Below are 18,817 nucleotides of genomic sequence, written 5' to 3'. Positions count from 1 at the left end.
CCCCCCCGCAAAAAGGGGGGAAAAACCCTGGACAAAGGGCAAAAAAAAAAGGGGCAAAAGCGTCGTTGGGGCTCAAGAGAGGAAGAGCTCTTTTAATTTCAAATTTCGGTGTGGCCCCCCCTTTTACCCCTTTTTCGGAGGAAGAAGCCTTCCCGACCCCCACGGGGGGGCCCCCCGCTCGGCCACCTCGGGGGGGAAAAACCTTTTTACACCTCAAGGGCCCATTGAATTTTGATTTCGGGGCTTTTCCCCGAGGTTCCCAAAAAGGGAAAAGGAACCCCGGCACCCCCGTGGGGGAACGGGGGCCCAGCCGCCCCGAACAAGCCCCAACGGACCCCTGGCCCCGGGGGGGACCCGGTTTGTAAATTGACACCCTCCTCGGGGGGTCCCCGGCTCCCTTTTTGCTCCGGGTCGGAAAACATCGATATATTTTTTGGGAAACCCCCAAAAATTTCCCGGGGTTTAACCCTTCCCTCTCTGGCCCGGGGGGCGGCGACCCCAGGGCGTGCGGGAACAGTGCGCCCTTTCCCGGCTCAAGTGGGGAAACCCTGGAGGTAAGATCGGTTTTTTCCGCCCCCGGGGAAAAACCTTTTGTTTTTCCCGGTGGGATAAAAACGGACCCCCTGGCTCGGCCCGGATAAGAAAGATGGGGGAGCCCCCGCAGCCCTTTAACGAAGGCATGCACGGGCACCAACTTATTAGCCTATCCTTGCGTAATTCGATGTGAATTTTGTTTTCGTTTCTCTCCGTTTTTTTACAGTGTGGTGCTCTTGAACCTTTCGTTTTGAGCAAAAAAGACGACCTTAGGGCGGGATGCCCGGGGTCGGGGGAACGGAGAAGTTCCCCCTTTTTGGTGAAGGAGGATCCGTCGGCCCTTGCCAACCCCGCCCGACGTGCAAAGGCTAAAAAACCCGATTAAAGGATGAGCTGGTCGGGATGGTAGAGAAGAACCGCTACAAGCGGAGAAAGTCGGCACCCAGCCAAGACAACACTCGTTTTTCTTTAAAGCTTAGCGAGCTCGAAACCACGATCTCTCAACTCCGAGGGGAGCTTGACTCGGTCAAGTCTGATGCCGTGAACATGGCCGAGAGGCATCGGCTGCTTGAATCTGAGAGTGCCAATTATAAGGAGAGAATGAAGGTGTTCGAGCGAAAAGCCGAGGACAGGGCCCGAATATGCGACGAGTTGAAAATCGGAGCTTCGAGGAGACTCGCCGAGGCAAATGATCTTCTTACGAGCTTGAGTCGGCCACTCAATTCCAAAGAATCCTCTGTTACTTAAAATTTCGTGTTACTAAGACTCTGAGGAATGCTTAATGTGAGCTCAAGGAGGAGCAACTACAAGTATAAAAGGATAAATTCTATTGTATTAGTACGAGGATATCATGAGTATGATATTTGGAATTCCTACAATATGATTGGAATGATACGTTAAAAGATATATAGCCCTCGTAACCGTAAGCTGAGGTGGGGCCCACATGATGGGGGTTTTATAAAGGACATATGATAAGTTATATGGACAATATATGTGAAGTTAAACACAACTCAAAGAAGAAGGACCACTTAGCCAAATCCAAGTGTAAGCCCTCCAAAAAGATGTTTTTAAGTTACGTTTTGGGTGATTCGACTTCGGGAGGCCATAACGCCATCATTATTTGGGAATTTGGGAAAACTCCAAATATGAAAGTTGTAGATAATTGAATTAGCTTTCCAACCATAGGTCGTGGGCCTTCACATGACATAGGGATAAAAAGTTATGGACGTTTTAAGACAGAAAGGTGCCGGGACTGAGGGCTCGGCCCAACCCGACTCCAAGTCGGGTCAGGCCCACTTCCCTTGCTATTTAAGGGAGGTTTTAACCCTTATCATCCTCATTTCATAACAAAAAGTCCAGAACATGGTAGAGAGAGAGTGAGGGGATTTTTGAGAGATAAAGCAAGGTTTCGATCAAGTTTGAGGCCCCGAATCCTGAGGCTCGTGAAGGATAAAGTGTAGTACGAGTTGTCGTCGTCGTTTTAAGCTAATTATTGAGCTTGGGGGATGATATTTCGTGGTTGAGCTGCTGCTAAGGTATGTATAAGATTCCTTTTATGTTATTAAAGTGTTTATTTAGAGTTTTAACGGATTAGAACGGAGGAAATAATGTTAAAAGCTCGTTTGGCATTTTTGGGAGGTTTATGAAGGTGGGGCTGTTTCAGTGGAGTTAAATGGATGGAAATATCTGAGTTATGATGTATATTGATTGTCGATATTGTTGTTTGACGTTGTTGCTGATAATTTAGCTAAATTGTGAGATGGAAACTACGAAATTAATTGCGAGAAATCGGATAAGTTATTATTGTTGTTGTGTGGGCTGATTTGCCGTATATTTTTGGATTGTGTTGTGGCTGGAAATTGTTGAAGTAACTTGAGTATATTGATGTTGTTGTCATTGATATGTATTTTGAAGGAAAGAAAAATTGGAGAAATGTGTTGGATAATCGTGTTCGGGCTTGTCGCTCGTCATGAAATATTTATGACTTGTTGTTACTACATGGTATCTTGTTATTGATGTATATACTTGATAGATTTTTCTGGTTGTTGTTGTTGATATATGGAATAAGGGAAAACGAGAAGAATAGGGGAGATGCTGCCCGTTTTGTTTAGGATAAGTTAAATTTTTGTTATACAATTAAAAGAATCGTTTGTATAATTAACGATAGTATCATTGTTGTTATCATATAGATCGTGGAGCCAATACGAGTTAAGTTCTTGAGCCGTTAACCTAAGACCAGGTATGTTAAGGCCATCCCTTCTTTCTTTTAGCATGAATTACATAAACGAGCGAACGATGAACATTCATGACTCCAATGAATTCTAGTTCTCAGCGGTACTTGATATGACAGTTGTCTTTGATTCTCGAGTGTGGATTCATTTTAATTATTCTATTGAGTCCCGGATGATGATTTAGTTTGCATATGGTTGCTCATGATATTCTACTCGTGCATCCGTTGATATATCATTCACCGAGTCCGGAGCCTGGTATGTATTCGTGCACAGCGTTTCATTGCATTATTCACCGAGTCCCTCATTAGAAGGCCGTGTATGGTATATATATGATTACTATATTATATATATGGATCGGGTCGTACGTTTCTCGATATTATTATATTATATATGGATCGATTTGTACGTTCCACGGCACTATCGCATATTATTATGATATATGCCTATCATATGCCATAGAGTCGGCTTTCGATAATAGAGTTACACGGAATATTCTCGGATGTTAGCCACAGAGGCATTCAATTATTGATGCTTAGTTTTCATGATCCATTTGCACTTGATGTTCTTATGCCTTACATACTCGGTACATTGTTACATCGATGTCCCTTTGCACAGAGGCCGTGTTCATGCCGCACGATCCCAGATTGTTTTGCGGGTAAAAGTATTCGGCTAGGATGGTTGGCTATCGGTAAGATTGGCAAACTCATTTTCTTCCCCGGCGATCTTGGAGTCATTATTGTTGTCATATGTGTGTGTGGGTATGTCGGGGCCACGTCCCGACTCATATGATTCAGGTGTTTACTCTTAGAGACTTTGCGAACAGGTGTCTGTGGTTAGTATGTTGAGATGTCGTGTGTTGAGTAAAGCGACCATGTAGGCCGATATGCCGATTTGACTTACTCGATTTTTGATTAATTGAGCATCGTTTGCAAATTTCTATGGTTTGACTGAAAGTACTTTATTATAGGTCCAGTTTCATTATATGAATGCTAGAGGGTTCGCTCAGCTCTAAGTGTGCCCATCATGCCCTGATGAGATTGGGGTGTGACATCCTCGATGAAGAGAGGGATGAATTGATGGCCAAGCTGGCCCGGGCTGAGGCCGATTTGGCAGAAGCCCTGAGGAGTGTGGAGGGCCGAGGCTTATTCCACGATTGCGGTAGAGTATGAACGGTGAGAAGTCTCGGAGGGTCACCCGAGCAAGCCGAGCGTGGCTTTGCCTTCTCCCCCGTCGAGATACTCGAGGCTAGAAGGATCGAGGAAGAAGCCAAAAGAGCCCTCGACCCGACTCCCGAAGACTCCGGCGGACGGTGTCCGAACATTCCCCAGATCTGACCACACCGGATAGACCGGGGCACGTATTTAGCCTTTTATTTTTTTTGCCTTTTTGGCTTTGTTTTTTTCAACTTTGTAGGAATTTCAAGTGTAAAAAACCTACATATATGAAATGTGCATTTTTCTTCCTGACAAATTCTTTTGCTTGTTATAAGGACAAGCAGAGACTTCAGAAAAGCTTTTTCGGACTATGCCTATATTTTTGGCTTTTCTCTTCGTCCCGCACATTTTGTCTAGAATTGGATCGAGGGGTTTTGTCGTGGGACTTATTTATGCTTTGTGAATTCGAACGTCTCCAAATCACATTAGGCATTTTTAGGGCAGATATTTTTTGGCTATTCGAACATAAGTAGATTAGGTTAGGACACATTTGAATCCTCGCCTTACCAATTTCGATGTAGCGATCCCCCATTCGAGGGTATTAAGATTTTGGCTTGGTTCAATGTGACCTTGTTGCCTTTTTCGAATTTCGATTGTAGTGCCCGGAGTAAGGTATATGAATAAAATGATGCCCGATTTTCGGCGGTAATCACCGGGGTAGTGTGCTTTAACAAGAAGACATATCTGAAATGCAATAATTCGATTTTTCAATAATCTTTTTAATTATTTATACATGATATGAGGACTTTATCTGTTTCCTTCTGTTTTTGCCGTAGCAAATTCTAAGTGGATACGATTCATTCTGATCGTTTGGTCCTTACATCAAAACCTAATACAGAAGGTTCGGTTTTGGTTTTGCCTTAGCAAATATTAAGTGGACACAATTCTTGATCGTTTGGTCCTTACATCGAAACCTAATACAGAAGGTCCAGTTTTCGAGGACCCAACGGTGTTCTGCTTTATTGAGTACCTCCGTTTTCAACTAACCGGGGTAAACCTCGATATGGGTATAGTAGTCCCCTAGTGCTTATTCGAGCTGCAAAGTTGGGTAAACACTATCAAGTCCCCACTCGTAGGGTGTAGGCCCCGAGTTTTCATTCGTCTCGTCTTATTCTAGTAACACGTTGTACTTGTTGTCTCATTAAAAACCCTTATCGGAAAACCCATTTTGGGACAAACCATACTAAGGAAAAGAGTCCAACACGTGTTTCCGAGACCTAGCACCTAACTTTATCCGGTACTCAAAACCCTGTAAAAAAGAAAAGGTTAATAAATAAACAAAAGTGTCCATACCTTAGCAGTAGTATCTCTTCAAATGAACTACATTCTAGTTATTGCGCAACCGTTGCCCTTCCATGGATTCCAACTGATACGATCCTTTGCACGTTACCTCGGTTATCTTGTCGGACGACCCTTCGGACCCGCTTTTCCATCGTTGGGATTCTTGGTGTTGGGGTAACTTTCGAAGCACCAAATCCCCCCGGTGGAAAATGTCAAAATTGGCCTCTGCTTATAGGACCTTTCTATTCTCTCGCTTCGGGCCGCAATGCGGACCAACGCGTTTCGCGAAGTTCATCGTGAATCGAGTCTTACGGCCATGGCCTCCTCGTTTGATCCCTCGGTGGTGTACCTGAATCGGAGACTCGGTTCACCAATTTCTACGAGAATGAGGGCTTGACCCACGTAGACCAACGAGAAGGGTGTTTCTCTAGTGCTTGATTTCGGTGTGGTTCGTAGCAAGCCCGCAGTACCTCCGTAGTACTTCCCCTCAGTTGATGCTTTGATGTTTCAACTCTTTTCCTCAAATTTTTGAATTATTGTTTTATTCGCAGATTCCGTCTATCCATTCACACACGGGTGATACGGAGTTGATACGATATACGATTTTCTTGATCTTCATCCCTTCGAGGAAATCATGACTTTGCCGCCAACGAACCGAGTGGGCCGTTGTCACAAGTTATCTCGGCGGGATGCCAAAATGACAAATAATGTGGTCCCATATGAAGTCAATAACTTCCTTTTTCTCTAATCTTTCAAGGCCCGCACTTCAACCCATTTGAGAAATAGTCGGTATAAACAAAATAAACGGGCCATACCTAGTGCCCATGGCAACGGACCAACAATGTCCATTCCCCACTTCATGAAGGGCCAAGGTGATATCACCGAGTGCAACAACTCCCCGGGCTGATGAATTATCGGGGCATGTATTTGACACCCGTCACATTTCCGGATAAAATTCTTCAAATCTTCCTCCATCCGGTTCCAATAGTAACCGACTCTGATAATTTTTCGGACTAAAGCTTGACACGGAGTGATTGCGCGGGTCCCCTCGTGTGCTTCTCTCATCGAAGATACTCGGTTTCTCGGGATCCAAACACTTGGCCGAGGGTCCGAAGAAAGACCATTGACCGTTTACGAAAATGCCCGCGCTGCTTTTGTCCTTAGTGAGCGTGATTCTTTTGGGTCACTGGGAGCTTTCCATCTTGCAAGTAGTCGATGTATTTGTTGCGCCAATCCCAAGTTAAACCCATTGTGTTTATTTCGAGCATGCCCGTTTTCTATCGCCGAATTCATCAAGTGTACCACGATCCACGGTTGATTTCCTCCGACTTGTTGAAGATCCCAAATTAGCCAATGCATCGGCCATTCGCCGTTCGCTCCCCGGGTACGTCTTTGCATGGTCCATTCTTTCGCCGGTGAATTATCACTTGGATTTTCCGGAATACCTTTGCGTCGATTCGTCTTTAACCTCGAAGACGCCATTCGCACGGTTAACGACCAGAGAGAGTCGCGTTTTGCTTCAATTATTTCGCCCCCATACTCCGAGCTAATTCCAAACACCGCAATCATAGCCTCATGCTCGGCTTCATTGTTAGTCAATTTAACGGTTCTAATGGATTATCGAACCGCATCCCCCGGGGAGGTTCTAAGGACGATTCCTAGCCGGAGGCCGACATTAAGGTTCGAGGCCCCGTCCGTGTGTAGCGACCAAATACCCGAGGCTTTTCCGAGGGTTGGCGAAGTTCTTTCTCAACCTCGGGGACCATGGCGGGGTGAGGTCGCCCTCAAAGTCGAGCTAAGATCGGGACTTGATGGTCGTCCGAGGTTTGTATTCGATATCATATCCATTGTCTCTGACTCATTTAGTTAGTCTACCCGATAATTCCGATTTATGCATAATGTTCTTTAGTGGGTAGGTAGTTACTACACATATCGGATGGCATTGAAAGTAGGGCTTGAGCTTTCTAGAAGCACTTACCAATGCCAATGCCAACTTTTCAAGATGAGGATAACGGGTCTCCGCATCCCCCAAAGTTCTACTCACATAATATATGGGAAATTGCGTACCTGATTCTTCTCGGACCAAAACACCACTTACCGCTACCTCGGACACGGCAAGGTAGAGAAAAAGCTGCTCGTCCGCTTTCGGTGTGTCTGTGTAGGTCGGCCGGACAAGTACCCTTTCAATTCTTGTAAGGCTTTTTGGCATTCCAGTATCCAGGTGAAGTCATTCTTCTTCCTTAATAGCGAGAAGAAACGGTGATTCTTGTCTGAAGATCTCGATATGAACCGATTCAGCGCCGCTATCCTTCTGGTAAGCCTTTGCACTCCTTTAACATTATTTACCACCTCGATATCGTCGACTACTTTGATCTTGTCCGGTTGATTTCAATTCCCGTTAGACACCATGAAACCCGTGGAACTTGCCGTACCGCACACCGAAAGCGTATTTCTCGGGTTAAGCCATGTTGTATTTTTGAAGCATATCGAAGGTTTCTGCAAAATGTTTTAAATGGTCCCTCTGTTCCGTGGACTTGACAACCATGTCATCAATATAAACTTCCATTGTTTTTCCTATCTGTTCTTCGAACATCCCATTAACTAGGAGTTGGTAAGTTGCACCGGCATTTTTTAATCCAAAGGGCATGACATTGTAGCAGTAAGTCCCATACCGGGTAATAAAGAATGTTTTCTCTTGATCCTTCGAATGCATCCGGATTTGGTTATACCCAGTAAGCATCAAGAAAAACTTAACATCTCATGCTCCCATTGCCGCATCGATCATTCTATCGATATGAGGCATCGGAAATGAATCCTTCGGGCATGCTTTGTTTAGGTCCTTATAATCATCGCACATTCGAAATTTATTACCTTTTTTCGGCACCACCACTACGTTAGCCAACCAATCCGGGTATTTTACCTCTTGAATAGAGCCTATTTTCAAAAGCTTTGTTACCTCGTCCTTTACGAAGGCGTGCTTCGGTTCGCCATAGGCCTCCGCTTCTCGCTCGTGGGGAAATCTCCCGTCAAGGTTGAGCTTGTGAGTTGTTACTTCCGGCGGCACACCTGTCATATCTATATGCGACCATGCGAAACAATCGGCATTAGCTTGAAGGAATTTAATTAACTTGTTCCTGAGCTCCGAGGTTAACCCCGTGCCCAGGTATACCTTTCTATCCGGTTGATATTCAAACAAGATGACTTGCTCCAACTCCTCTACTGTAGACTTGGTTGCATCCGAGTCATCCGGCAAGACGAATGATCTGGGTATACCGAAATCATCCTCTTCATGCCCCGGGTCTAACCCCTTCTGCTTCGTTGTCGAACCCGTGCACGGTAGTTGCTATTTGGAGTCCTTGCCCCCGGTTCTCTTCTTCTTTTTTATCCGGTTTCATGGGAAGAGACGACACTTCCTCCACATCGCGAACATCTCTCTTGCGGCGGGTTGTTCTCCCCGGATGGTTTTTATCCCCTCCGGGTCGGGAATTTCAGCAGCTGATGTAACGTCGATGGCACGGCTCTCATGCTATGTATCCATGGTCTACCCAGCAATGCATTATACTTCATATCCCCTTCAAGTACATAGAACACCGTTTGCTGAATAGTGCCATCAATGTTGACCGACAAAGAGATCTCACCCTTCGTGGTTTCACTCGCCATATTGAACCCGTTGAGCACTCAAAGCTACTGCAGATTTTATCCGATCGAGTAGCCTTAGTCGTTCAACCACTCTCCGGATGATGTTGGCCGAGCTATCCGGGTCAATCAAAATACGTTTAACTTCAGTGATTTAAAAATAAGAATAGAAATTACCAACGCATCATTGTGCGGTTGAACGACGCCTTCGCATCCTCGTTGCTGAAAGTGATGGAACCTCTACGTAATCCCGCCGCGCTTCTCACGAACAATGGAAACCTTTGTCGTTTCATCACCGACCCTCTAGAGCATCGCACCCCCGATTATCATGTTGATTATATCTTTGAGGTCTACCGGTTCAACCCGTTTGTTTGACTCCCTTTCTTTGTAGTGGCCTTTAGCCCGCTCACTCAAGAATTCGCGAAGGTGACCATTTTTCAAGAAAACGGGCCACCTCCTCTCTTAATTGGGGCGACGCTTCGCCCCGTGCCCACGAGTTCCGTGGTATTCACATATCATGTTCGGATCCCGTGACCGGATCCGATCTCAACAGTCTCGGCCACCGCTTCGCGATTCGACCTATGGCCGAGACGAGATCCGAGGTATTGACACTAAAGTTGTATTCCGACATCCTTGGCGGGTCTTTGTTGGTAGCCGAGCTTCCGCATCACTTCTAAATGATAGACTCGACCATTCGATGGCCGCCGGTTCGTTTGTCTCCCCCGGCCGGAGAATGGCCGGGACCAATCCTCAATTTTTCTCGACACCGAAGCTTGGCTTTTCTCGAATGAGGGTATGGCCGATATCTTTCCCTCGCCGGTCTTGACTCCGATCGTAATTTTCCTCGATCTCTCGGAGAAGCTTTTGTTCATATTTACGGTCTCGGGGGCGGTTCGAGTTGGTCATCCTCTACCCGAATCTTTGATTCGTATCCGTCGTGGACATCCGCCCAGTCACGGCCTCGTATTCCGCAAGTTTTTCTTTAGTTTAACGAGGCCGTCGAGCTCCGAGGATCGAGTCCTTTAGTAAAAGTCATACGCGTACCCCATTCCTCCCGAAATCGGAGGGAGCTCCATCCGTTCCCTTTGGAAACGGTTGACAAATTCACGCAATAACTCATCATCCCTTTGGGCTATACGAAAAATATCCGCCTTACGGGTCTGCACTTTTTTGGCACCAGCATGAGCTTTTATGAATGCATCCACGAGCATTTCGAAAGAAGTGATTGAATGCTTGGGCAGATGGTCATACCAAGTCAATGCTCCTTTTGACAGAGTTTCCCCAAACTTTTTCAACAATACGGATTCAATTTCATCCTCTTCGACATCATTCCCTTTTATGGCACAGGTGTATAAAGTCACGTGTTTCTGAGGATCCGTTATGCCGTCATATTTCTGGATATCCGGCATTTTGAACCTCTTCGGGATCAACTTCGGAGTCGCACTAGGAGGAAAAGGCCTCTGAATGTACCTCTTCGAATCTGGTCCTTTCAGAATGGGCGGAGCCCCGGATCCGTCCACCCGAGAGTTATATGTTTCCCCCTCTTCTCGGTTGAATCTACCCGCTTCGCCAATGTTTCGAACATTCTCGACTTCTGGGACGAACCAGCCTCCGACCCATTGCTCTCGACCATCCGTGCTTCATCCTTCGGGTTCGGCAACACCTTTCGTCTTCTCCGAGCCGTTTCATCATTTTTGCTTTGCAACTGGCTATTGCGACTCCTTGTTCGGCAATAGCTGCTCTCTGTTCCTGCAACATTTCAAAGATTAGACGTAAGTTAATATCATCCGGGGTATTCGGCACTTTTTGGCCTTGTGCCCGGGATAAAGTAATTGAATTGTGAGTATTTAAGGGATCAGTGACCGGCTAGGCGGCATTCTCCTGGTTCACGGTGTTACTCCGGGGCCGAGGCCCTCCTCGAATCAACGATGTTTAGGTCGATGGGTTCCGCCGGTAATCCCCGTAGCCCATCGTTCTCGTTTTCGACCACAATCTCGTTGTTGTTGACGTGACCAGATTGTCCACTGCTTACCATTTGGTCCATTTTCACAGAAACGAACAAAAGATTGAAAAATCTTAATGGGTGAGCGATAGAAACTGAGATCAAAAACCACTATTATCCTAGCCCCACGGTGGGCGCCAAACTGTTTACCCCGAAATTAGGTAATAAGTTGAATTTATAAGTGAGGTATAGGATATGTGGATAAACTTTAATCTATTTTGATTTTTGGGGGAATATATATGTGGATTTGTGTATAATGACTTATATTTGTAAATATATGTGTTAATAACTTGGACGAATATGTTAATATTATGGATTCAAGCTAAATATATATGTATATTGTGGTGCTATGTCGTGTTGGATGGATGAATCAAGCCAAAGAACACTACAAATTCGGACCAAAATCAGAGAGAGAGAGAGAGAGAGAGCTTCAATATAATTTCTATTACAATGTCCTAGATCTGAAAACAAGCTAGCTCTTAAAAGTAGGGAAGTGCCCCCTATTTATAGTTTTGCCCTATGGGCCTTTCATACAACATAAAGCCCTTTTAGAATAAAGGAAGCCCTAAAAAGGATAAGGTTGGGTCGTACGGTCTGACACCCATACGACTGGCGATATGTGGCAAAACGGTCTTGACACGTGGCAATTGAATAACTGATCAACCGGCTCTAACGGCCACGATCAACTCGGTCATGAAGATACCAGACTAACGGTCACGATCAACTCAACCATGGAGAAACCGGACTAACGGCCACGATCAACTCGGCCATGGAAAAAACCGGGCCGTGATGAGAGTTTGCCGGACAAATCGGACCTTCTGCGCTTTCCTCCGACTTCTTCCGATCAACCCTTCCCGATGCAATACCCCCGGCCGAGCGCTCGTGCTTGTTTCTCCCTTCCGTTGATCCCCGGTCTCACCGATCTAGCATTAATCCGACTTTTACCGTATACAAAACCCAAGTACCAAATTCTTGGTTTTTTCAATTCTGCGCACCCAAGCATATGGTATTTGAATTTATGTCTTTTTCTCTTTCCGCATGGTGCTTAGCCAAGAGTTGAAAGGAATGAAAAAAATTAAACAAAAAAGATAAAAGAATATGCTGATAATGATTATATTTTGGTTCTTTTGCATTTTTAAGAAAACAATAAATCTAGTCCATAGGGTTTAATAAAGGACACGTGTCTATCATCCGACAACGAACTGGATGAAATGAAGGTAAACTCTACTGGAGAGGAGTTGCGTCCCCCAAAGTTCGCGGGGGGGAAACTCTGCCTTAGAGGTTTGCATTAAAGTAAATTTTTTTTATTCAATTGAAATTTTGCAAAACTCTGCCTTAAGGCCTAACTTTTGCCCGAATAGGCCTAATTTTGCTACGAAACTCTGCCTTGCAATTTTTTTATTTTTTTTATTATTGAGCCGGGATTTGAACCCAGAACCTCGAGTATTAAGAGAAGAACAAAAATTAAAGACAACCAATTTGAGGGACAAAGATTAAAGACCAGTGCCTTTGAAGGCCAATCGTGCAAATGACCCATTCTCAATTACTAATCCTAGCCCATTCTACTAATAAGCTAGACCAAGCCCAACCCCACTTTAGCAAATCCATAAAGGGTCTTAAAAAAATAATTACAAAATAACTCATATTTATCCAACGTAGCAGGGGATTTCCGTTTACCAAACATAGTAGGAAGTTTCTTTCAAAACATATACGAAATCACACTTCGAATCTCGCTTAAGGCTTAGAATTTCGCTTACAATTTCGTGTATAAAATCTGTATGAAATGTGTATAAAACTGTCTTTGTATAAAGTTCATGTTAGTTTTCTAGAAAAAAATCACGCTCAAGTTTCGAATCCCTCTCACGATTTCATGTATAAAAGTTGTATAAATTATGTATGAAATATGTATCTAATTGTATAAATTTTAGGGAAAAGTGTTCAAAACACACTGAAACTATGGCCAAAGTTGTCATAACACACCTAAACTTTGCGGGAGTCCTATGACCCCCCTGGACTTATTTTTTATGTATTTTGTACGCTTTTATATGGTGACCTATACAAGCGATTGAACCTACTCTCTTTGAGAGCCTAAGATTCCATATAAAAGCGTAAATAATACACAAAAAATAAGTCCGAGGGGGGGGGGTCATAGGACCCCTGCAAAGTTTAGGTGTGTAATGGCAACTTTGGCAAAATCAAGGGCAAATTCTCGTTCATCTTCTTCATAGAGAACTGGACTGAAATTTGATCCTAATGCACTTCAAATCTCAACCAAACATCACCAAATTTCAAATTCGAATTCCTCTCGACGTTCCGGTTCTTTTGATGTATCACCCACTTGAAATGGAGCTCATTTGCGGCAACCCGAAAATTCGAGTTCGAAGCTTCAAGCTTTGTCATGGCAGTCATGGAATCGTTCAGTTCTTCTTCACGTTCAGACGTCTTATTAGCTCGAGTTCAGGTTCAAACAATCAGCAACCAAGAATTTTATTCATCAAATCCGGAATTTGAAGACCCAACTTTAAGCTTTGTTCATGGAGTCATGGAGTTTTTGTTTACTGGTTCTACAATCTTAATCCACTATTAATAACCATGTTTTCAATGACGACAATGTCACAAATCCTATATAATATCGAAAAAGACCCGTTTGATTTGGTCATTACAATGGAGTTTTTTTGGGTTTTCAAACTTGGAAAGTTCATAAATGAAAAAGGCCCCTCTGATTTTAACATTTTAGGGGGCGCGTGCATACACTCGTTTGAGTTTGGGTGACTTTGTCCATATAAAAGCGTAAATAATACACAAAAAATAAGTTCAGGGGGGACCCCCGCAAAGTTTAGGTGTGTTATGGCAACTTTGGCCATAGTTTAAGTGTGTTTTGAACACTTTTCCCTAAATTTTATATAAAGTTCATGTTGGTTCTGAAAATTTAATACAACTATAACAACATTATATACAAATTTAATACAACTACAACAACATACAAAATTAATACAATTTTCATACAGCTCAACATACAATTATAATACAACTTTAATACAAATTTTGATGCAATTTCAGCTGTAACTTCGAACTCCAACGAGCTAGGTCTGAAATTCAGTCCAAAACTATCTAAAATCTTACTCAAATAGCACCAAATTTTAGATTATAACTCACCTCGACGTTTCAGTTCTTTTGAGATATCACGCAATCGATTTTTTGAACTTGAGCTTCGAACTCCTTTAATGGATGACGTTCGTGTGGTCTGGAATTGTGGTGTTGGGCTCAAACTTCTCCTCACTGCTCTGCTCTTTCTCTATTCTCTCATCACTCTTCTTCACTTCATCCTGTCTTGCTTCTCTTTCTCCCCTTCCGATCTTGGCTATAGTATTTCTACTCTCGCCGCCCCACTTCTCTCTTTTTCCCACATCAACGTTATTATCAACCCAGTCTACTTCACCAATGACGATTGGAGAAAATTGGGAAAGAAAATCGTTAATTGAGGTAAAAGCTTCAGCGAGATTTCTGGTCTGCTCTGAAACCCAGAAACAAGAGAGTGAAGAAGAAGGGTAAGGTGGCTACGCAAAAAGGGGATGGGATGTACACACCGACTTTTTACCAAATATGCTGCAAAATGTATAACCTTGTTATGTTTGGTAAATAAAGAAAAGTACCCTCATGTTTAGTAATATATGGCCTTATTTAGTTATGAGGGCGATTTTCCTATATATATATATATATCATATTATACTAAAAGTGGGAAGCTACCACCTTCAAAGTTATTTTACCATTTTACCCTTTCACTAAATTAAAATCCAATTAGAAAACAGTAAATTTAATTAATTAAATAGTCATATTTTATTTACCTAATAATTTGTTAATTACATTAGAAGTGAACTGGTGAATTAGGAATGAAGCAGTATCACTCAATGCTTCAGACCATGAAAATTCAATGAGTTTAATTAGAGGATAGAGGGCATTCACTCTTCTTTATTTACTTCAAAAAACGTTACCAATCTTAATTATTATAGAAAATGTTTCTCCCTCTTTTTCCTTTTTCTTGAATTTTGAATTCACAATAGACTTAGCAATAAAGACTTTGATCTTTTAGGGTTATTTTTAGTTTACTTAGGGATAAATTATATAATCATGTTTTCTTTTTAATTTAGTGAAACTAATGTTATATAATCATATTATTATATTAATTCCTCAAACCACTAATTCGTTAATGATTATGTTCAAAATATGAAAAGGCTGAGGAGTTGCAAAAAGTAGTTTAATGTAGACCAAATTCATCTAATTGCAATATGAATGATCATTCTTCATTAATGTACTTCAATAATGCATTAAAAATACTCTAAAGAAACGTGCAGAACTCATTATGCAAAGAGGGTGTGGGGTTAACAATACCTCTTCAAGTTCTTCATGCTTTAATTTATACTTTTTGGAAAAGAAAAGAACTCACCCTTTATAACTAAGCAGCTTAAATTAGCCGAGTAAGATTGTCTTCAACATACTTTAGCCCTTGAGTCCAAAGGCATTTGATTTCTCTTCTCCAATGGTCTTTTCTGTATTCAAGATGAATTGAGTAAGGGATGAAATCCTTACTTTTTTTTTCTTTCCTTCTTTATATGTACTGCTATGCTAATAAGAAAGCTGTATTAATTTTTCTCAGTTGCCTCTGTATGCCAACAGAAATATTGAATGTCCACCTAATAAAGATGGAAAGAAGCATGCTAGGTCTTTTTTTATATCTGTACTAATTAAGTTCTTCTTCTGATATATATCCATGTAGAGGATGATGCATGGAGAATGGAGATAATTGAGCAATTGGAAGATTGTCAATTTTGACAAATAAAATCAGGCAATCAGGTTCCTACTTTTTTGACAGGAAAACGATTTCACTTTTTTTTTTAATAGCCTGATAATCTAAAGCTAAATACCAAGCTATGCTTGCTTTTTAACTCCACAAACATTTATGCCAGGTTTCTTAATTAACTGACACTCATCATTTGAGATGCTAATGTAAAAAAGCTACGAGGTGGAGCATTAGTGTCTTATCTGATGACGTTTTCGAATTTTGATTAAAATTTCCAATTCTTTTTGTTCACGCATAAAGAAAAGGGGAATGGCAAAAAGAATGAAGCTTTAGCTATGACACATAATATGATAATTATGTTAAAGCAACAATCATAAAAAAAATATCTTTTTGGAGGAAATGTAAAATTGAATTTATACCTTCAACAAAAATACTTTTCCCAAACTATTTTTGCAGCACAATTTTATGGTACAACTATAAACTGTAATGGTAAGCAAAGTAGAAAAAAGTACTATTAAATAAAATTTCTTTCTCCCCAAAATTCAACTTCCATGAACCCGAAAATAAAGGATATTCTTTCACATTCATTTGAAAGTAACTTCCGATATGTTTTTCTTTGGAATGTCAAATAGACATCTAATAGGTTCACCATTCATCAGTTTGAGCTTTGATTTTTCGTTCAAATTTCATGTGATCACCATATACATATTTGATTAGTGATCGTTTATACTGATTAGCATGGGATACACGTGCAACGCACGTGTCCAGATACTAGTATATATATATGCAGAACTCCATCCCAATCTCTTTCCCCGTCCCGTCCCCGTCGCACTTGTAATCGACGAGCTTAGCAAGACTTTCCCCTTTCTTTGTTAATTTTGTCATTTATTCATTTTCTAATTTCTTTCCTTGAATTTTCTACGCTGGGATTTCGTTTTGATTTCATTGTCTCAAATTTAATGTTCCTCAAAATGGTAAGATCTATAATGGCGCAAGTAAAGTTGTCGATTTTCTGCTGGGGGATGCATTACTGATTCCTTTGCCTATGTTCTTAATCCTATGTCCACAAATCAGTTACAGTTACTTCATATGAGTTATGGATGGGTAGAAAGTCTGACCTAAGTGTCTTTGAGACATTAGGCATGTGATATTGATAGCAAATTAGGTTAAGAGGAAACAAAAATGTCTATATGAGATTTACGTTTGAAGTTAGGCTTGAGAGTTTGCAAGTTCAGCCATTCAGACATGTACATTTGAAAAATTTTGAACTACCCAATCCAATTAACTTTAGACCCAAAAATTTTAAGCTGGCATAGGCCACGATTGAAGTTGAAAGATATTCCCTGAGCATGCTGGAAGCATTTTCCCCCTTATGCATATCTATGCTCAGTACTTATTTTGGCTAAAATTTGTTCCTTTTTAAATAGTTTATGAACTGGTATTATAATGTCAAGACAAAATTAGAGTGCATTTTCATTCATGATTTAACTACACCTTTGGGACGGTACTTTTGGTTCCTTTCTGAAACTCCCTGTGCTCTGAGATTCACAAACAATATAGTCGGAAGACTGGAGACGGTCGGCAACTCAATTGTTTCAACGATTTGTTGGTGAAATATCAACTCATTCTCATAAAATCTGGAGAGAAACAAAGTGAATTTATTATGAACTCCGGTATTTATTTATTTTTGAATTCTAGGTGAATACCCACATAGATAGGCAATCATTTTGATTAAAGTTGACGAAGAAAAGGACAAAGTGTGTTGGTGTGAGGGTGGAGCTGGGTAGAGGAAAGTGAAGTAAATGGTGGATGAGTTGCCGACGGTCCACACCGTTTAGTGGATACTAATCTTTAGTTTTTTTCCTATTAAAATCATTTAGTGGATAAAAATTTAAAAAGTTATTAAAATGAATCCAAGCATTCAGATTTTAACTCTTACGCATGTCTTCCATCAAATGTACTATTGAGCAATACTGGACACTTTGTTACTAGAGGGGATCCATTTACGTGGCTCTTGTTTCTTCCATTTCATTTTCACAAATGTGACATTTATCTATAAGTGCACTAGACGAATAATTCGAAGACAGATTCACTAAGTTAGAGATGAATTCAGAATTTAAACTTTATGAATTTGCATTCGAGATCTTACCACACTTCATTTAATTTACTAGATTTCAAATTTATTGAAATACTTGAAGCTAAAATTACTGAGTTCGAATACTACATTCCGTCCCTCCAAACGAGAGTTCCACTAAATGCTGGTAAGCGTTCTCTTTTCTTCCTCAGTTCTTGCATGCCTTTCCGTGAAAGATTCCTGGAGATGTTTTAACACAACCTTTGTAGCAGTTTGGTTTATTACACTTGAAGAAATGTGGTCCATATTATTAGGAAGCATATTTTCTACTATTTGCTATTGGTCCACTAGAACTAGAAAAGTAAAAGATTCCCCAACAAAGGCATAGTGCATGTAGTATTATAAAAGTGAAAAAGACCGAAGAAAAGATAGCCGTTACAGAGAGTGGGTGAGATTCTCCTTTCTATTGATTGCAGCAAATATTTGCATGTCCCAGCCACATTTTCCCAAAAAACATCATATAGCCGTTGCCTAGCGTCAAGGAAAATTATGCAAAAAGTACACCAAGATATATAGTGTAAAGTTATGAAACGCCAAGGTACAAATATATGACAAGTGGATTTAGGGTCCAGTGAAATAAATAACAGCACTTGTATATTGGACTCCCTACACTACACACAATTAGTGCCTGTTATTAAGGACCCGTTTGGCCACCAGAATTTTTCACTTTTTCCGGAAAATTAGTTCATTTTAATTGAAAGTCAATATTTGACTATGAAAATTCTAAATACAACTTCAATGCATTCAAATAAATCAAATATTCTTTGCAAAAACTATAATTAAACACAATTTATCTTCAATTCCAACTTCAAAATTCCAAATAAAGTGAAAAATATTTGGTTTTAATGGCCACACGCCTATTAAAATGTGGAATCCAATTGTTTGTCTAACACTTGTTCTAGGTAGGTAATTTTCTTCTATACGGCAGAATACAGTAGGACAAACAAATCTAAGGTGTTGTAGGATTAATTAATGGAACAATAATAA

At 41.3% G+C, this 18,817-nt stretch overlaps 1 protein-coding gene across 1 annotated transcript in view; it reads right to left on the bottom strand.

Moving 5' to 3' along the window:
• LOC132062322 (xanthotoxin 5-hydroxylase CYP82C4-like) overlaps positions 1-14,557 on the bottom strand; it is a 29,251-nt gene extending 14,694 nt beyond the window's left edge. The window contains exons 1-3 of the mRNA XM_059454915.1: positions 14,552-14,557; positions 14,179-14,455; positions 10,458-10,645 (exon numbers count right to left, since the gene is read on the bottom strand). Of these exons, the coding sequence (XP_059310898.1) occupies positions 10,458-10,645; positions 14,179-14,455; positions 14,552-14,557 (471 nt within the window). The remainder of the gene's footprint in view (positions 1-10,457; positions 10,646-14,178; positions 14,456-14,551) is intronic.
• Positions 14,558-18,817: the final 4,260 nt, after the last annotated feature.

This window comes from Lycium ferocissimum, chromosome 1 (genome assembly GCF_029784015.1).
Source record: "Lycium ferocissimum isolate CSIRO_LF1 chromosome 1, AGI_CSIRO_Lferr_CH_V1, whole genome shotgun sequence".
NCBI lineage: Eukaryota > Viridiplantae > Streptophyta > Magnoliopsida > Solanales > Solanaceae > Lycium > Lycium ferocissimum.
Note: the sequence above shows the minus strand (reverse complement) of the source record. Positions and strands in the feature narration are given on the sequence as shown.